General features: G+C 43.8%; 1 protein-coding gene across 5 annotated transcripts in view; it reads right to left on the bottom strand.

The window, feature by feature from the left end:
* Positions 1–255: 255 nt before the first annotated feature.
* ppp2r5eb (protein phosphatase 2, regulatory subunit B', epsilon isoform b) overlaps positions 256–21,132 on the bottom strand; it is a 36,242-nt gene continuing 15,365 nt past the window's right edge. For all 5 annotated transcript variants that reach the window (XM_076146661.1, XM_076146662.1, XM_076146659.1 and 2 more), the window contains exons 3-14: positions 9,705–9,901; positions 8,818–8,919; positions 7,485–7,577; positions 7,072–7,202; positions 6,841–6,900; positions 6,013–6,121; positions 5,455–5,508; positions 4,756–4,806; positions 4,540–4,659; positions 4,214–4,341; positions 3,694–3,795; positions 256–2,672 (exon numbers count right to left, since the gene is read on the bottom strand). In XM_076146661.1, the coding sequence (XP_076002776.1) occupies positions 2,573–2,672; positions 3,694–3,795; positions 4,214–4,341; positions 4,540–4,659; positions 4,756–4,806; positions 5,455–5,508; positions 6,013–6,121; positions 6,841–6,900; positions 7,072–7,202; positions 7,485–7,577; positions 8,818–8,919; positions 9,705–9,901 (1,247 nt within the window). In that variant the 3' untranslated portion in view covers positions 256–2,572. The remainder of the gene's footprint in view (positions 2,673–3,693; positions 3,796–4,213; positions 4,342–4,539; positions 4,660–4,755; positions 4,807–5,454; positions 5,509–6,012; positions 6,122–6,840; positions 6,901–7,071; positions 7,203–7,484; positions 7,578–8,817; positions 8,920–9,704; positions 9,902–21,132) is intronic.

Raw genomic sequence — 21,132 nt, 5'->3', positions numbered from 1 at the left:
GTCAAAAAAAAGGAGGAAGATTGTTTGGCGTTCCTCTGAAGAGACGGCAGAAACGTTTTCATGTGGTTCTTCGACTTTTTTTTCTCTTCCCGTAAGACATGTTTTGTGTTTTTTTTGCCCCATGTATTGGCTGGAAGGTACCAGTGCCAGACTGATACCAGGGACACCCAGTATGGCTGGTAAAGGGGGCAGGGGTCGAAGGAGATGGAGAGGAGGCACAAAACACCAGGAGCCAAGATTCAGTCCTTGTTTGGAGGAGGAGGAGGAGGAGGTCGGAGTTGGATGTGGGTGAAGAGTGAGAAAGGGAGAATGAAGAGTGTGTTTACATGTGGAACATTCGGAATTCAAACATCGTATCGGGACAACAATACAGTCAGTGAAGGTCAAAGTTTCAATTTACAAAATGTCTCAGTGTTTATTTTGAATATTGGGGGGGGAAAACAGGTTAAGGGGGGGAGGGGGAGGAGATCTACTGAAACTGGCTGGACAACATCGTATGTGCGGCACAAACAGTCGACGGTTTCGATTTGACTTTGAGGATCATACATAATTTACAGCTAGGAAGGGTTTCCCCCTAATTTCCCCCCTGAATTTTCTATAATCTGAAACACATTCTGAGCCGTCCTCTACGCTACAGGGTGAGGCAGTGGCTCAGTGGGTAGTGCTTCCGCTTGGGAACTGGAGGGTTGCCGGTTCGGGCCCCTGCCGAGGTGCCCCTGAGCAAGGCACCGAACCCTCAATTGCTCCCCCCTCTGCGAAGGGTGGTAATGTAATGTAAGTCGCTTTGGATAAAAGCGTCTGCCAAATGATCGTAATGTAATGTACAGGACCTCAGTTACTTCAAACAATCTTAAAAAGTGTCATTTTGGAGCCGGAAAGAACTTTAGGCATGAGGGAAAATACAAATATAGACTGATTTTTAGTTTTCCTTATAAAAAAATATGGGTATTTTTTTTGTGAAATAAGCAAAACAAAACAAAACTGAGCTTTACAGAAGAACTGTAGCAAGTGTTTGGATGACTCGGCATCATCATAGCGTGTGTAATAAGTAGGATATGAGCCCTTGTAGTCATGGGATACGACGCTGATGTAGACCGGCTCTTTCAAATTGAAGACAGAAATTTTCCAAATACTCGCTTGACGCAGATGTCGGGAGGAAATTCTTCATATATCAATTCTACAAGTTTGTAAAACCCTCAAACTTACAAGTCGGCCACAAAAAATCACTAACGAGTTCCTTTAACTAATTCTGTTGTTGACCCAATTTAGTAAATTTACTTTGCACGCTTATATTCAATTATTGTTAAATTGAGGTTATTAACAATGTTCAGCTAGGAAGGAATTTTCAGGTTTGGTATGGAACAAAGTTGAATTATGTTTGCATCCCTCAATTTGAAAACAAATAACTCACTTCAGGACACATTTAATCGTTCTAACACAAGTATATTAAGTGCTTAAGTTAATTTGAGGAAATTATTTGTGCCTTGACAGCTCAAACAACTAATTTGAAGGGAACTGTTTATCAGAATTTCCTCCCTTCCACCCCCGAGGCTCTGTGTACGGCTCGATGAACACACATGTAGACACACTGGAGGAGGAGTTGTGTTTTGTGTATACTGAGAAAAAGTCTTGTTAATTTGTTTCCTTTGGCTTCCTGTTTCAACAGGAAGAAGAGGAGGAGGAGGGGGGAGGAGTGTTAGGTTTGATTGGATTTGATTGGTGGGGGCTCCTCTCGTTTCCACCTGGACACAGGCAGGCAGGCGGCCCAATGGAGAAGAGGGGCGATCCGTGTGGAGCGTGGAGGAAGAGGAGGAGGAGGAGGAGGGGGGGCTTCATTGTGGGGGAGGGGGCGAGAACCACGATCAGTCAGGACATCCCAAATCAGGACAAAACAAAAAAATACAAATGGACCGTCAGAGGGAAGAGAGTAAAGAGAGACGGAGGAAGGGGGAGAGTAAAAGCAAGAAAGTGGAAAACAAAACTCAACACCTCGGGGGGACTGGGGGACGGGGGGCCGTACTGAGGAAGGGTGGGCATCAAGAGTTCAAATCAATCTAGCTCCTTTTTTTGTTTTTTGTCGTCGCTGCTTTTCGTTTCGGATGAAGAGTTCATGTCCTACAGTCCAAAAGTGTTGCACCCCCCCCTCCCACACAAGTCATTTTCTCATTTTCTATTTTTTTCTTCCTTTTTTATTATCGTTGTTTTTTCTGTTTGCAATAATATCAGTTTAAGGGAAAAAAGAAAAAATAATTATTTACAGTGCTGTTGAAAGAATGAAAACAGACGTGATGAATCTACTGTAAAGTAAGTCGCACAAACACAGGAGAAAAAAAAAGAAACATAAGAAGAAAAAAAATAAACTATTAAGAAACCAACAGGCGCTCCACGTCCTTCCAGAGACAATGGCCTTTAATTCATCCGCGCTCTGGGCAGACACAGCTGATGAGGGGGAAGAGTCGGGGCGGGGTGGCGGGGGGTGGCGGGAGGGGGAGTCAGGGGGGGGGAGAGAAGCAAGGAGAGGTGGGCGGGGCTTTGGGGGTTGGGGGTTGGGGGGAGCGCAGCCCTGTCTCTGTTAAGTGGGGATGATGCCGTCGCTCCTAAGGCCCCGCTTCAGCTCCAAGTCCTCCAGCTTCTTCCACAGCTCCTCCCGGTCCTTCTCCTTCTTCTTCTCGCTGCAAAAATGCAATGGGAGGAGACATCAACAACACAGGAAGAAGAGACATCAACAACACAGGAAGAAGAGACATCAACAACACAGGGAGGAGGCAGAGCTTCTACTCTGACGCACTGCTGGAATTTCAATCAACACTAAGAAATGGAAGGCAAGGTCACAGAACTACAAAGTACACGTGAACTACATTAGAACTTTATGTGTCTCTTGTCTCGTCAATGAACAATAACGCTACTTAATAGGCTCACCTTCAAGTAAGCATTGCCTCAAAAATACAAGCTGTGAGCCGACAGTGAGTTGCACCTTCATCTGTCAGTGCAAAGTGCTGTCACACCCTCAATTTCTTGGACAGGTCTACTTTCCCCTTCCATGTCCGTTGGACTCTAACCTCATGCTGGGCACTGATTGGACACGACATGGATGAGTGACAGGAACTTATGCAAGGAGGCATCGCTCTGGGTTCACAGGTCAAAACACTTCCAATACCCCAAAGGGTAATTAGGGCCTTGAGTATCAACATAACCAACAAGTATTCAGGCACTCGTACAGTAGACCGGCCACTAGCAAACTGCCATCTAGCTTGGCAACATGCTGAACAACTGTGTTCTACATGCCAACAGTACTCATGGTGATAGGGTAACAGCTTAAAGGGCAGGGAGGATTTTATTTGAACATTCTTAATTTTCAGGGAACTTTCCATTTGTAGCGACTTTTTTTGTTATTTTTTGTATTTCAGCTGCTAACAGTGCTGCTCCTATTATAACTTCCAATAATCATCATATTAGTTAATAGAGAGAGAGTGTGTGTGTGTGTGTGTGTGTGTGTGTGTGTGTGTGTGTGTGTGTGTGTGTGTGTGTGTGTGTGCCTGAGCATAGACAGCTTGGGTGTGTGCATATCACTAATGTGCTAAGCGTCTCCCCGGAGGCCTGCAGAGAGTATCACTTCGTTCATTCATCCTCCATACACTCTCCTGTGCAGATAAGAGTGTTAGCTGGATGCCGTGAATGTAAACGAACGCTTACCGCTGGCGGTCTGACTTGTAAGTGGCTGTGAGTTCATCGAATAAAGGACTGTTCATCTCCATGAAGGCCTTCAGTACGTTGTAGACCAGTGCCACTATCGCCCTGAGAGAGAGAGAGAGAGAGAGAGAGAGGGGGGGAGAGAGAGAGAGAGAGAATAGGCAGCGTGTTCATTCAAAGCTCAACACAACACATCAGGCTTATAGAATCATGAGGAAGGTGAAGAGATTGCAGTCACACACTCAAAACTGAAGAAAAAAACCCTGAATAATAAGTGAGGGAGCATTGACTATAAAGAATCAAAACCTGTGAAATAGTGTGTAAGAAATGTATAAAGTGAAACATGAAGCGCAACAAAATGGAAGTTGCTGCTGATTAAAGTGCACATCAACCAGAATATCCCAGTAAAACAATGTGGTGTGGGAACTAATGTGGTTAAGAGTTTGCTTCAAGAAATCAAACTCATTTTACTTGAGCCTTCTCCATCACACACCACTGGGACACAGTTGTGAAGAAGACTCACGGGTTCCAGTGCTCTTTGGAGATCCTGTAGAGGCTGGAGAACATAATGGGCAGGATGACGCTGGAGTTCTCTTCGATCAGACTCATGATGTACTCGTTGTTCCAATAGTACAGAGCTCGCTCTGCAACCTGTGGACATAAGACACGCTGTCAACACAAACCCAGCTTGATTGTCAAACAAATCCTTCCAAATCCTTTAAAAACCAGAACAACTGAAGAGTCTACTTTGCATCACTGAAACCAAAGGAACACAAACAACTTATGCAAAGTCTAGAAGGGAAATGAGCACTGAGAGCCACGAGGCAGTGTGGGTGAATCACTAGTGACCTGGAAATGTGGGCTGGAGACGCATCTGGAGATCTGTTTGAAGAGTGGCTCCTGGATCTTGACGAACTGTGTGGGTTCGATGACGTCCAGGATCTCCTCCAGCTCTCCTAGAAACATCACCTGGACGGGAGGACCCACGGGAGGGAAAAGTGTTACTCCACTGACAATTGATCAAAGGCTGGCACCACAGAGTTCACACAGAAATAAGAGCATCACCTCTTTTTGACTGCAGGTTTTTGGCCAGAACTTCAGTAAGCCTCTGATGACCTACGGAGGTAGAGGAGGGGACAGAGAGAGAGAGAGTTAATGCTTAGAATCCTTAGGTCCGTCAGTCAACCCCTGTATGCTAAACCTTGTTGCTATAGTTTGTTAAAGCAGCTCTTGTTATGGGCCACATCCATCTGCCTCAGTATCTTTACATGCATCTTTAAACTTTGATTAGAGAAATAAGTTGAGCTTTTGCAGACTTAACTATGTCTCAACTGTATTCAGTCCTTAGTATGGAGTGTGTAACAGTGGAGACAGATGCTGAGGTCATAACATATCAAACTCGCTTACTACTTATTCAGACAAATAGGCTAGGAACGCATCCCTATCCCATCAATGTTCAATGATATTTACTTATCCCAACTTAAGTCTTTTTTTCTGATTTTGTTGCTCTTGCCCTAGGACTTTTCGGACCAATGAGTGTTTGAGGCGGTGAAGATACAACAGACCAAAGCAAATGAGCTACAGTTCTGAAAACATCATTATAGAACCATCTACTATCGTCCTCCTTAAAGATCCTCAGCTATGAACTTTTCCCCGGCCACATCAGAAGTCCACGAGTCTTCTTTTTTTCTTTGACAACCATTGCAGCTGAATCAATCCATGCACTTTTCATTTTCGACTCAAAAATGAACTGTTGATACTCACTGGTTCTGTTAATGTTGGGTCTTTCTCTAGGAACTGTACAATGCAATACGCCAACTGCAGAGAGACACGAGAGCAACGCCAAGGTTAGAACGGATCAATATAAAACCTATTACCAAACAAAAATAAGCATGTTTACGTCTTCCAAAGGTCAAAGGTTACAACTAGGGTTGATAATAAAATGTGCGACTGTAAATGCAAATGGTGCAAAAGGTGTCCAAGTATTACATGGTGATGTACACTACAATGCTGCCAAGGACAAGCAGAAAAGAGTATTTTATAGTTTTGCTGTATGAGTTTGAAATGGCCTTGGGACTGTAAACCTGTTCTGGTATAATGTGGAGGACCTCAGGTGAAAGAATAGAGCCTCTGTCAGATACAGCATGTTTTGGCAAGTATACATAGGCAAGTCCAGCCATGACAAATACAAAATACAGGCAGGCTCCCACAGAAAAGATCTTTTAAGTCTTCATACGGTTGTTCGTGACCACCATCAGTTCATACATCTTGGTGTGAAACGTTCTGTAAGTTAAATTGCGTGGCATTTGGAAAGCAATTTACCTGTGCGTGGAAGAGGGACAGACTCCTGACAGTGTGAAGGGGGATCAACACTTTGACCAGAAACTGTTTATGCTCCGCTTTCAATGGCAGAGCAAAACCATTGATTATACTAAGAGAGGGGATAGAGAAAACACAAACATAAATACTATACTTAAACACGTGACATTCATTAGGGTCGTATGAGAGCGGGTGTCGCATGAATGTGAGTCGCACAAAGAATAAGCTGGTTATTAGGGAAATCATGAGCAGGGAGCTGAACACAATCGACATCAGTTCTGGCTTTCTGTACATTTACTGCATTTAAGTTTTTACCTTTGAAACTTTTTGAATACATTCATTATCAAAGGTTTGAACATTTACCAAAAGTTTGACAAAAATAAGCCCGAGGTGACGCATTCAAAAATCACCTAAGTTGTTTGAGCCAACGGTTAGAAACTTAACGATGTTGAATTTTCTGATACAAAACAAAAAACAGCACTATCATGACTGTTTGTACGCTGAGCAACTTAGCGGGAGCTCCTGGCTACAGTTCAGCAGACGCAGCTGGAAGGGGCCAACTTTCAAAATGGATCGGCCAAGGAAGTTCTTCTTTCAAGTCTCTCTGCGTTAAAATCCGAATTTTTTTATCTGCCGTGTTCTTTTTTTTGAAAGAGATGTCTATAAATAAAAAGGTTAAAAAAATAAAAATAAAACCTCTCCCTGTGAGGATGGACAAAATGACTTGGCAGATATTGCAGCTAATCTTTCCTCTGCTGCTTCGCTCAGTGTTAAGTGTCCCGGCTAAGAGCATCAGCTAACAGAGCAGAATGTAAATGTGCCTTCACATACCTCCCCAGGATCTCCAGCAACTCCGCCACCCCGTTGAAGTGCTCCGTCTCATAAACAAAACTGCAGAACAGAGAGGAAGGGGAAGAAAAGAAAAGGCAGGAGGAAGAAAGAAGTGGACAGAGAGAGAGAGAGAGAGGAATGACAATTCAGAATGAATAGTTACCCAACACTTTTATAAGAGCCTACATTTTCTGCTGGTGAGCGACAGTGTGAAAGGGTTGCGATTCTTACCGTAGAAAAATATTATTGATCTGTTTTCGTATAAAAGCCCTCAGCCCAAGGAATTTGCCATAGATTCTATGCAAGACTGTCTTCAGGTAGTCTCTCTCCCGAGGATCCTCGCTGTCAAACAACTCCAAGAGCTGAACGGAGGGAAGAAATAAGACAGAAGGAAGAGGGAGAGAGAAAGAAGATGAAGAGGAAAGGAAAGCAATACCGAAATATAGAACACAAAGAAAGGCAACGAAGCAAGAGGACAAGAATGAAGCAACAAACACAGAACATTAAGAAAGACAGAAAGAAAACAAAAGGAAAATCAGTCAGGCCAAAACAGATAATGGCAGCAATAAAAAAGGGAGAACAGGATAAAGCAATGTGCACTGAAAGAACAAAAGATTTGACCTGTAATGTATTGAGTCACTCACCTGTAGGACAAACTTCTGGTCTATGTACTTTTTGGCAATGCTGGGCTGGAATTCCTGACTCTCCAAGAACCGAATGAAGAACTCATATACCAACTGGAAGGAGAGGAGAAACAGAAAGGATTGGTGCGGAGGGAGAGGTGGGACAGGTCAAAAAAGCTGATCGGATCAGAAAAGATCCAGAAACTGACACTGGCCCACTTGAACACTTGTACGCCTTTCCAATAAATACAGGAAACACTGGGACAAGTCAGGAGTAAATCACGTGGTCAGAGGGGTCAAAGGTCACAGATGGCACAGCATGGAGTGGTCACCAGCAGAGTATAGCTAAAGGTCTTGGGTTTGATACAGAGGGGTTGACAGAAGAAAAAAAAAAGTGTCTGGAAAGAAAAGGGCAAATAAAAAAGAAACAAAAACGGTTTTACCAGGAAGCTTCTCCTTGAGATTTGCATCTCATTTCTAAAGGAGTCCTGGGAAGCAGCAGGCACACAGAGAAGGAGGAGGGGAGGTGAGAGACAAGAGAGCCTGGCTCTAGATCTGGACCTCGACCTGCCATTTTACACGTCATGGTCAACAAGAACACACACAGGGATTCACTGGAAGAGTGGTTCAATTTGTACAGGAAATAGACCACAATGCATCATTACGCCATAAGTCACAATGTAAACTTCAACCTGTCCTAGGTTTTAGCTCCCTGGACAGAATGCAGAAACGTTTACCCAATCTGCTATAAATCCAAATGCATCCTGGGAATGATAGCACAACCATAAACCCCAACGCAACATTTAATCTTTATGCATGGTGCTATAAAAGTATCCTGCGCACGGGGCATAGTCATGATAGAAGGCAGTTAAGGTCAAGGAGCTTGTTCGTACCTCGTCCAACGTCAAACAATATTTAGAAAACAAAAGCTTTTGTACAGAGGGAAGGTAGCGTGGAATGCTCTACTTTCAGCAACAGATAATTTTTATTTTTTTTTTTTAAATATGTAAAGGATAAACTGAGATGCTTTGAATTATATGTTAGAATTAATGGAGATTTTCATAACATTGTGTTGCATTGTAGCACTGTGGGGAGAGTTAGCATCAGTCTTTCGGAAGCTAACAGGGATCCTTAAAACAAAGCAGGCCAAGTAGAGATCCATACAAGACATAGCACTGACACTCTTTAGTAAGTGAAGACTAGAAAATCCTGCATGACACGAGTAAAACCTGAGAGAAAAGAAACCTGTCTTAATATAGCGGAACATGTAGAAAGCAAGAACAAAGGGACTGAGGACGCTTTGGAGCTACATGGAGTAAACTGGTCCAACACGCTCACTATCAGTGGAGTTTACCTGTAAGTGCGGCCAGGAGGCCTCGAGCGTGGGCTCGTCCTCCTCAGGGTCAAACTCATTACTGTCGCTGGGTGGAAGGGTCCGGAATATGTTGTGAGACACCTGGAACACATCACACACACGACATATTCAGATATGGAGAGTATGAAAAGAATTCCATGGGCGTGTAGCTTGGTATGTGAAGTGGAGGGACTGCAGAGTGTTAAAGAGTGGAGAGGAGAATCACAAACTTTTAAGATCAACATGCGGCATCGACCTTTACCAGGCGGAATTTATATTTTTCATCAGATAATCAGGCAGTTATTAAACCTACACTGGCAACGACAAGACAACAAGGAATCACGACAATGTCTTATAGCATCTGTCACTGTCTACCTTCCTAAGATGACGCAAGAGCAGGTTTCAAGTATATTCTCAATGGAAAAGGGGGTCTCATATTTATATAAGCTATAAATCCATTTCAGGCGTTTTAAATTGCCTCACTTATTCCGCAGAGTGAAATTTCAACGGTTAAGTTTGAATCGGAAAACTGCCGGTAAACACGGCTTCTCTTTGTTCCTCGTTCTACTAATGCATCCATTATCAAACACCTCAAACACTATTAACACTTCTGGTTAACAGACCACTCTGAAGTCAGCATAAGAGTAAACTTAATTTCAGGGCGCCGTGTTCTGCAGGGGTGAGTGCTGGGTGCTGCTCAGAACACGGAAATAGAAATGGAACACCGAGAGTCCTTTCAAGAGTCCTTTCAGGCCAAAAGACTAGCAGAGGGGCCTGAAACTAGGCCAGGGCCCGAGTAAAGAGTGACACAGTATATATAGTACACTGTATAGTAAATACCCTGAGTCTTGTGAATGAGCGGCCATAATGTGTTCACTTCTGCTCACCATTTTGACGACCTCGGGGTAGGCCTGCTCTGTCAAGTAGCCCCGGCTGACGGTCACGTAGTCCACCAGCTCGTTGAGCGTGGAGCGTTTGTACTCCTTCATCTTGAGGTCCGACAGCGTGTCCATGAAGTCAAAGACAGTACAGCACTGCTGCAGCTTCTTCAGGAACAGCTCCGGCTGCTCCGGCGCTGGCACGTCTGAACACACGGAACACACACACAAAATGGAGAGGAGGGGGGGTGGGGGGGGGGGAGATGAAGAGAGAAAAGTTTAATTATTGTAGAAATAAATCTGAAGGACATAGATGCATCTGACACCCGCTGTGGCCTGAGAAAAACAACAACAACAACAACAACAACAACAACAACAACAACACGAATGGAGACATATGAGTGAGAAATATAAGATGTGTGTGTAACTCCAACATCCATTCAGTTCTGCAGGTTGGGCTTCGTTACGTTTCCTCTCCTCTCACCACCTATGGTAAATCATCTCATAAAAGCTAAAAAGCCGAGAAAGCTGTAATCTTGGGATCTTTGTTATGCTGATCACCTCTCCGCTGCAAAGAAGGAGCAACACTGAGGCAAAGGAAAGGATTTGGGAAGCAAGGAGAAAGGAATAAAGGGGACCAAGATAAAAAGCAGCAGAGATGATGCAACACAGGTATAAAAAGGAAGAACAAAGTCAAGAAGCAGCAAAGGAACTTCCGCATCTCCATCAAACTCGGGTGAAGCCTTACTGCATTAACAAACCACATCCGGCCCACAACAGTGCTATGATGTAAGAGATGAGCACGGGTGTGTGTTTGAAAGAGACACAGCGAGTGTGTAAGAGAGCGTGCGAGACAAAGGAGTCAATTCTGAACTGTACCGTCACATACATAGCTAAGGAGTTTCCGCATTAACATTAATTGTCTTGGAATGTCTTCAAGAAGATTCCAGACGTGATTCCTACCGTGCGTGATGAACACACACACCCTTTATGAACACCAGCTCAACATCATTCTTAAACCAACTAGATGAATGAATAGTAGTAGCCTGTAATGATGACTGGCTTACATGCAACACCGACTTGTACGGTAGAAAAACAAACAAAGCACTTACAGAGTTGTAAGATAAGAACATTGACCCTTTATTCACTACCAGAGGCTAAAGGGAAATTCATTGTCCTGCTGAGAACTGACAGGTCAGGTGTTCTGCAGCTGGAAAAGGGGACCAATCAGAGAGGGATCTATCTGCTGCACGGACAGAAATGTGTCAGGGCTTTTTGTTTCTTGCCTGTTTGCACACATATTGCGGTTCTGTTTGCTCATTTGTGAGGATGACCACGTGTAGGATCCTTACTGCTGAGTGTGTATGTCTGCATGCATCCCCGTGACCCTGCGGTGACCCTTGGGAGGAACGCAGCTGTAAAAATAGCTGCCATTTGAATACATTTAGGCTCCTCTTGATGACACACACTCCCTACTTGTGTGTGTGTGTTATCTTATGGGTGCACATACATACTGTTTGCGTCCATAAGTGTGCATGCTGGGTTCTTGTATAGTCTCCGTGTGTGTGTGCATGCTCCCCTGTGCCTCATTCCCTATTTTACAGTTTAACACTGTACTTCATTACAGTAATTACTGGCTGCTGGAGTGAAGGTCAGCTTATTGTGGAGCCCAGGGCCGCTATAGGAGCAGGCAAATGGCCTTAAAGGAAGCTATTAATAGACAGATGATGACACAGGACAGAGTAATCCCTCTGCAGAGAGAGAGGGATAGTAAGACTGAGCGAGAGAACAGAACTAGACCGGAGAAGTTTCACACATGGGAGTGGTTTTTCTGGAGAGTCAATAAAGATAACATTTCCTTAACAGTAATGGATACAGATTCTGTGAATTGGTGGTTACAGTGAGTGTTTTTTTTCATTTCCAGGTGAAATGCGGTACGGCCATACACAAGTCTTACACCCACTGGGTTAGGGCTCAATAGGTTTGGATAAGGACCCTTCCAGAAGTCTCTTGATTGGTAGCCAATTAAATGTAAACACAGGGCAGCTGTGAATGGCATTTGTAGCCCAATCAATTCATTGCCACCAGCTGGCAAGAGACAAGGAGATTTGAGGTAAAAAATCCTTATTAAATCAATTCTCAGAGAGATACAAGGCAATAGAAACCCAGCTACTACTACAACTACGCTTCATATATACTGGTGATCACTGGGAGGAACCCTGGAGAAAAAGCTCTAACACACACACACACACACACACACACACACACGCAAGTCATCTCAGCCAAGCTCATACATCAGCACAATGAGCGGCCTGAGGCTAAGCCATACAGTCATTCAACTGCGGTTCTAAGATGAATTTGCCTCAAGTTCTCTCGCTGTGCCGCTCAGTTCCTACACCTGATTTGACTGTTAGTACTTCCTGTCTTCACAATAATAAGACATAAAGCAAGAAGGGCATAGATATACCAAACTCAAGCTCAAGTGGGCACAGTTGTAAAGACTAGATTGTCCCTAAGCCTTAACTTTAATTACACAAGGAAACGATCGGAGCCAACTTCCCAAATAGTTCAAAAGGAAACGGAGGGAGAACAACAATCAATGGATCCTGCTTATTTTGATATCCAGCTCCGCATTTTCTTTCCAACATCCAGTCAAACATCACAGTCACACACACGTTTGTTGTTCCAGACTCGCAATTCTCAAACTCGGGTGTCGTTTTTTTTTAAAACCCAAATTTGGATAAACATAGAATCTTTGGTTGTACGTCTAGAGAATGTACATGCACTTATATTTGAACTTTGATTAAGGTGGTTAGATCTGTTCAAAAGATCATAGGAACCCCCCCGAATTTAAATGAGCTGATTGAACTGATTTATTCAGGCACGCAGTATGAAGCCACCTGTGAGCATCTCCTCGCTAGGGGGGCATCTATATGAAACATTATATAGAAACATTATGAAACATGGCATCTATACTTAGGAGAACGGCAAATTACTATCGCATGTTAACACACTCTTAGTTCCCCGGGACTTGCAAGGGAGAGAAAAGTGTCATTCAAACGCCAAACACTGACTGTTCACCTTGACAAGTCAATAGGATGTTCGTGTTAATAAGTTGAAACATTGCCTGGCATAGCTTTGGTGTTGTGTTCGGAGAAAGGAGTCAATATCAAGGACGACTGGTGGTACCGAGTCACAGAACTATAAACGTGTCACTATTTCTTATGATGTAAACTGGCTTCATATCAACGCTACTATTCTGAGATATTTTATGAGTGCTGGCCCGGCCTGTAGACACACTTATTTGGGTGCTACGGCTTCAGCCTCAGCCTACTTCTCCTCTTCCTCTGCCCGTCTGCCCACTGTGCTTGTCGGCTCCAGGGAGAATCTCATCTGGGCTCCCTTGGCAGAGGAAGATAGAAGCCGCGGCAGCTTAATTAATGATGGAAAAAAAACGCTTAACAACTCCCAGTAAGAAAGAGAGAAAAAAGAGAGAGAGCAGTTGGAAGGCTCACCATAGGAACTCCTCAGAGTTAGGCTAATTACGTAACAGCAAACTTCCCAAAATGGTTGAGATTTCTACCCTTTACATGTTTCAAAGATTTTTCTAACAGGGACAACTGAGTTTCTCTTTGTAAACACATCAGGAATATACAAACATTTACCTTTCACAGCACTTTATTTTTATAAGCCAAGTATAATTTAGCTTGGGTCAAGTCAAGTTTACCTCTTTCGCCCCAATATACAAGCGTTAGATTGATAACTATAAGTCATAGTCACTAGAGTTTTCAATATGTCCAGCTTATTCTATGTTACAATAAGCCCAAGAGTGCCAATGGGCTCACATCAATCAAGTGGGGACTGTGGCTGACCACGTGTCTTTACCAATAGGTCAGTCTTGCTTGCCCAGGAGGCAGAGAGACAATGGTTCCAGTGGAGCATTTCCCATTACTGTAGTTGCATCTACTACTGACCAGGCTCAAGGGAAAAGTCTCTGAAAAGCCCACACAGTCTGTGAAAACAAGGAAAAGGGAATTTCACATGAGGCAAAGGGAGAACCCGTCTACCAAGCCAGGCAGGTGTGCAACAAGAGACGCTGGTGGAGACGATGCTAACTAAGAATCTGAAGTTGTATTGGTAGTAGAAATGACTAATTACATCAATAGAACAATGAGCCTGCCTTAAGACCATGAGCCTAATATAAACCTGTTAAAAAGATTATTTCAAGAAAAAAGAGAAAATGAATCATGCAAACAAGCATTAATTACAGCACTCCAGCTGAGAGCTAATGAAATTGAAAAGACGACTACAGAGCGGCAGATTTTGGAGGTAAATCCAGGTGTTTGCTCCCAAAAAGAAATAAATATATTGACTGGTGACTGTCACGGGCCAGACAACACATAAAAAAAATAACAGTTTCCTGTCTAAACTGTTTACGCAAACTGAAACTTCCTCACTCACATACTAGACTATTCTTGGTTAGCGCTGTGCTGTGAGGAGCCCAGTAGTGAATTTCAGTGGAAACACAAGTGTAGGAAGGTGTAAGGTGACAGAGGAGGCACTCATGGGAACAGTCCGCACATGCACACGCAGTGTAAGGGGAAAGCCCCGCATCTCTAAAAGCAGTGTGTGTGTGTGTGTGTGTGTGTGTGTGTGTGTGTGTGTGTGTGTGTGTGTGTGTGTGTGTGTGTGTGTGTGTGTGTGACTAGCGGATCGAGCTTGAGTTACTGCAGGAGAGAGCGTGAGCAGCTCCAACAGATGGGCTCGGCAGGTGACTGGCCTGAAGGTCAATTTGTAGGATGTTATGTACCAAGATATTATATACTGCATGTACACAAACCGTTTTCCATCATGTCAGACAGCAAGGAGAACAGGCGTAAACAACTTGAAATAAACCGTACAATAATCATAGACATGATGAGTTATTGATAGGGGAGTTACTCCTCTCTGTGACCTTTGGACTCCTCGCTGCTGGTGGCTGCTAATTAACCTTACTAATACAGGAAAGGGTGCCGTTTGTCAGACACACCCTGGTACAGACGCACATATTGTTGATTTAAGAGCAACCTCTTCATTGCCAAGCTAATTTTTCTGGGCCTTGATGACAAAGTTACACCGCAATGATGAGATTACATTTCTGTTAGGTATGCAAATGTTCAGGTATTTCCTTAGATAGTTGGACTTCCTTAAAGATTAATCATTAACATCTCCTGGAGACCCGCGCTTGTCCTTACGTTACATCTTATTACGGCTCAGACGAAGCCTCTAGCAGGTGGAACACACGCAACAAGTGAAGGGAAACTGCAGCTAATATTTAAATACAGGACAAGCAAATACACAAAAGCACACTCAACTTATAAAACACAAACTGTGTGTTTATTAACAAGTTTACTTTGGAACAATAAAAAAATGTAAAGATTCTGCAAAAGGAACAAGTGTCAATAATATAAATAAACGCAAAAGAGATTCAATAAACACTTTGTGACGTCCGAGAGTAACCTCAGTTCCCGTCTTCCTGATTTTACTGTAGCTTTCCTGTGGTTGAACGTCCTTAGAGAGGACAGTGGCATCATCACATGTTGCCTACTACACTGATGTCATCACGCTAACAGTTACAACAATGACGTCATGTGTCTCAACAGCTAATTCTGGCGTCCTAGAGACCTGCCAGCTTTTCCACTGCGCCTTCGAGTTCCTCGCTGTCAGCTGTTCTTTTACAGCAGCCACCGGATGAGTCCAGATGATCAGGTTCAATAAACTCTAGATACCATTTGATCCATTGTGCGAGCACACACGGGAAGATTGTACCGATGTTAGTAGTTGCAGACAGCTGGCACGTTGGGGTTATCAAGCAGGGCGCCCTCCTTCTTCTGCGATTCATTGACGAGCCTAAATGTCTTCAGCGGGCTACACGGTGCATTCAGGTGTCCCAGAATCATCTCCCATCCTGCCTTCCTGATGTTACATTATTTTCTCGATGGTTAAACTGACCTACAAAATATATTTATATACCCTGAAATACAACCGACACTGCATCTCTGTTGTAATCGTCCTCTTGGGTAAAAACGTTTGGTAAAAAGTAGCACAAAATACTGCTGTAGCTTGCTTCATTGCATAGGTGAGTGATGTAGGTTGTGTATTATATATGTACGACAATCAACACTGCGTCTCTCGTCTCCTGTTCTATCCGGTGGTCCACTGTCCCTGCTCGCCTTTAAGCTATCGAGGCCGAACACGACAAAGGATTACAGGCTGATAGTCGTAACATCTGTTCCGTTTTGGTCATCAAACCACCAAATGAAGTGATCTGCAAATCTCCACCGAGGGAAACTGGCACACAGTCAACTGGTGAACAGTTATTGAGTCGCAGACAGGCAGTTGTGCGACATCCGTATGTATACACAAACGCACATCACATGATTACCATGCCGCACATATTAAGTTTAGTTTGGCTCAGTTTTGCTGTCACTGTGCCGCTATAGTCCCTCTTTACGTCTTGCTCTGTGCCAAACTGAGAATATCTCTCATAATTGCATATGAATTTTTAAGGAAATGTGGCCAGCAGAATAGAGAGGGATCACTAATCGTCCCACTGATTGGATTTTGGAGATGATCAATCCCTGGGACTAAGGCCATTGAAAGAAATATATAAGCACCAAAATCATAACTGAAAACCTACATTTCTTCACAATTTCCCCAACTGCATCAGAGCTGACAAGATGAAACCACTACTTGTTTACTACTTCTATGATAAAAATAGCAATTCAGCAAAGAAGGACTTGCTGCTTTTCTAGGTTTCACATCCCTTGAAACATAGAAAAGCCCTTCTGAACCCTTGGAACCCTTCTAAAACCTTTTTTCCCAGACTAGAACAGGGAAATGAAAGAGAAAATGCAAAATGAAACAAGATGCATGACACCACATCCTGAACTAGACCGGTCCTAGTTTGCTAAAACTGATGCAACAGCTGAGAGACTTTATTGCCTCAGAGTGACAAAAAAGGAGATCCTATCAAAACTGTTTCTGACATGTATTTGGTCCTAAAGAAGTCCAGAATGGATACAGCGGCCAAATACAAGCAACACTACACAACCTCACTACACAATCTCTTATGTTCCATGTCCCTGTGAGGCGGCAGAGTGGCGTCAATCATTAACACGTACCGTTGTGCTGGAGAAACTTTGCTCTGTGCTACTGTAACCGACATCACAGTCAGGCAGTGGAAGGTACAGAGGCAACGCAAAAATGCAAATACTCCCCTTAAATAAAGTGCAATGGAGCAGCAAAACAACTCAATACTGCACTCAAGTCCAAAACCCTGAGTCAAAGTGGTCGAGCGGTTTAATGTGAAGGAGGATGGAGTTTTGTTTAATGTGTGTTTTTGGACTAGTAATCTCTTTCTATCTGTTTCTATAGATCAATATTAACAAGCCCACACAAAACACAATCTGGTTTTATGGTAAACTGCGCTATTAAATTGTGAAAGGAGCCATTTGACTGCATGTGATAGAGGAAAGGGCTGCCTCGACTTTATCTACTCCATAGACTCTGTCCAGTATAAAACTATACACAGACTATAAAGTGTTAAAGACCCAAGTATAAAAGGTAAGAGGAACAACTTGTCAAATTCATTTCATTCATTGAATTTCACTTTGGCGTGTTCAATCAGGTGTGACCTCAAACAAAGCGGCCATGTGACTGTTCCGATCAGAACCGTTTTTTTAGAATAGTCGCAAATATGAACTAGCAAAATCAACGGGACCGCTCCACCTGTTAGAAGCTCTCACACAAGGTTTGTGGTCGATTTGATGTTTGGAATTATATCAGCGGGATAACTCGTTTGAATGTATTCATGTGTGCCAGGCGTGGCTGTTAACACCGGGTACACACACAACAGTGTTTACGCGTGCTACGGTTCAATCGGGTAGATTTTTTAAAATCAGTGATGGCAGGGACGGACGAGAAGGGCAAAAAGGTATTAATCCGATTTTTCTATCCATTGGCGATATTTGATGTACATCGCAATATTCACTGGTGACTGACCCAGTTTCATGGAGGTGGAATAGAATCCCTGCGATTCCAGGTTTCCTTCTTTGTGCAAACTTTAAGAACACCATGGTCTGCTCCGAAACGTCCTAAAAACCCTCTCCGTGTCATAATGTGTGTTTTTCTTCGGTACTGAATCTTCATCTCTTGCTGCATCATCTTCATGTCCCATCCTCACTAACATGAACACATTTAAAGCAGCGTCTCTCTTTTTAATAGGCTTCCCAAACACACTTTAAACGTTAACAGAACGTCTCAAGCTCATCGTTTACAAAACCTGAACTCGCAACTCCCGAATATGCTGTCAGGCAGCCACGCGATTCACGCTCTGGCTGTCACACAAACAAACAGAGGCGGACGAGCGTGCCAGGCTGTTCTTCGGAGAACTTGTTTGCCGTTAAATTTAGCTTTATGCTAAACGCAGCGGCACAAAAGACAACATGCTTTACAATCACAGCTGGCATCTCATCTCAGCTACATAAACATCAGCGATTTTAGACCAGGTCTGGACAACCAGCTTCTTTAATACACTGTGAAAACTCCAATGTGGGCTTTTCACTCCCAAACTCATTATCCAGACTACTGTGGGTGTCGCCTCACACTCTTTCCACTTGCAGTCGCCAACTGACAAGAACGTAGTCTTGCGTGGCGGGGCCGTACCTTGCGATCCTACAATATTATTATTATAGAGTAGCTTTGAGATCAGACGCAATAAAGCAAATGAGTTTAGTACAGCTTGGAAGTAGCCACGCGCTTAACAGTTGGAGTCACATTCCTCTGCAACTTGATGTGTAAACCATGTTACACAGAAGAACGAGCCCTTCAAGCATTAGGGTTCCATTCCCACCCGGGCCAATATGCATGGCGTCTTGATGACTCTCAATAAACGACCCGTGTGACATTGTTTCTAATTGTCTTCTAATACACTCACAGTGCTAGGTAGCTAATGCTATATGTAAATGTGATACTGATAAGCCTGCGAAGCATAGATAGCAAAAAGCAAATTCTTATCTCACTCTAGTATCTGTGGGCTGCCGAACACAAAGACAGCAACAACCCGTTCCGACCATTTGGCAACTTTATACTCACTGGTAGTGTGGCTTTTTATGTGTTTTGTCAATAAGCAGCCCCGGCTCGTGCCAGATAACCAGAATCGCCTACTAGATAACAACCAATGAAAATGTATTAGGTCATCATGTGGGTCACGCAATGTTCGCCGGGTCTTAAAAAGGATAATGTACAATCTACTTGTTTCTTTACATTCTTTTCCCACCGGTCCAAAGCTAAGCAATAAACACTAAGACATACATCCATCTTTGACCATAAATGATGTGCTACTTGATACCAATCGTCCATTTGCTTGCAATCACCTGCTGTGAAATGGCTGCAATGTAGAAGGAATGTGAAGTACTGAGATGTTGTGTTATTACGCAGTTGTCGTGATTTCAGGTTTAACTCGGATACCAAAACATTCTCTCTCTATCTTTCCTGTCTCTGTTAGACATGAATTACTTTGATATACGTACAAATAATCTTCTTCTTCCTGTTATTTCATCATTTTTGCCCTGTTTTGTTCATAAATGTAAGCTAATTGTGTGCGTCACTTGTAAGACGTCGGTCTACAGCGCCGTGTTGCTCAGCGCTGGTTGCGGAGACCCACGCATAACTGAAAGGTCACAGGTTTACGCTGTGTGACAGCTGAGGTGTCATGTCAAAGTTTCCTTAAGTAAGACAGTGGTCTGACAGGTCGCAAGTAGCTGCAGATTGAGCGCATCAGCCAGAATGAATCCAGACAGACGGACAGAGTGTTTATGAGCCCAGGTAAGCGGAACAGGACTCGCATAGCTGGCATTCTTGTGGCGAGGGAGCATCACCCGACACAACGCAACCAAACATAACCCCAGCAACTACCTGTCCGTCACCTCGGCGCTTCACTCGCAACCTCGCCCTGTCGGACCATCGTAGCCAAATGATGTGTGTGCACGTGTCTGTTTGTGTTGTGTCAGAAAAGACGTGCCAACTATCAACACGTGCTAATCTCTACTGTTAGGGAGTGGATCTGCCTCCCTGAATGTCAACACTGTCTCTACTACAAACCAAACACCACTGACGGGGCTGACCTACTAACTAACATTTGTATTCTCACTATTATTAGTTATCAGTGAAGGGAAGCCACAGCACAGCAACAACTCCTCCTCCTCCTGAGACCATCGAGGACGAAATCTAATTGGTTTTTATGAAGCAATCGCAGTTTGAAAGAGAGATTCCAACGCAAATGTGTTACCAATGTTACCAGAAACGACTAAGCTACTGTGCAAAGACAATCAATTCATTAGTGACCAATTACAATTCAGTATTTTCTCCAAAAGCTTCCAGTGTAGCAATAATTCAACACCCAACATTCATGTCGTTTGCACCGGAAAGAAACATGGGAGGCAGCGAGACATGCAAACATCACAGAGAAAGGCCCGAATCGGTCGTAAAAGGGTTCGAACATGGGCCGACAATGCTAACCGCTGTGCAGCCAAAGGATCAAACACAGTACTTTCAACTTTCCATTCTTCACTCATCCAGTAAAAAACACTCCTCTTGTGTTACCATCCCCTTTCCGTTTGAAGTCTACCTTTCTATCTGCCTCACACATAGACATGCCGGGGAGGGCTGGGTGGTAGAACCAGCAGCCCTTGACAGCAAAGGCTAACTATAACACTCAGTGCCCCTGTGCTCGCTAGCATGCATACCAATACACACATACATGAACGCTATCACTCACTTCACCAGGATTCCTGATCTCTGCTGGGCACCGACGGTACAAAAACAGATTCATGAAAGTTGCAAACTGAGCCGATTCGAGTCAAACATGTGGAGCACAGAAGTTCACAGGACCCACGTTCCTGTTGTGGGTTGTTTGTAGCGAACGGGGCTGGAAAAATGTAAAGAGACACCTCATGGATCGGGTTTCCCTAAGGGGAGGGCGATAGATGCAGCGTGTCGGTAGGGGGGGGCTTCATTGGCCAAACACAGAGCAGAGGAGACCACAGAGAGCGAGACGGGGGTGGGCCGTGCAGCATTGTACATCCCAGTAGCTGGCCTTCCGCTCCTTTCTTTGGAAAAGGGAAGCCAGAGAGCGATCAGTCCTCCTACACAAGGTGGATGTGAACAATTGACCCCTGGTTGCACCCTGGTGTATCCAGTTGGATGTCAGGAGGGCTCTTGCATCACCGCAGTTGGGATAAAGACTTATAAAGCAGCCTCACAGGCGAGCACGTGTCAGGATAGAGAGCCGGACCAGGAGAGGAAGATTAAGAGAGATACCCAGGATGTTCCTGATCATAAATCTAATCTCTACTCTACATTTCGAATAGCACTGCAGTATACTGGGGTGATATGT

Source organism: Genypterus blacodes, unplaced genomic scaffold (genome assembly GCF_046128005.1).
Source record: "Genypterus blacodes isolate CSIRO-AG114 ecotype Tasmania unplaced genomic scaffold, CSIRO-AGI_Gbla_v1 ptg000033l_1, whole genome shotgun sequence".
Taxonomy (NCBI): domain Eukaryota; kingdom Metazoa; phylum Chordata; class Actinopteri; order Ophidiiformes; family Ophidiidae; genus Genypterus; species Genypterus blacodes.
Note: the sequence above shows the minus strand (reverse complement) of the source record. Positions and strands in the feature narration are given on the sequence as shown.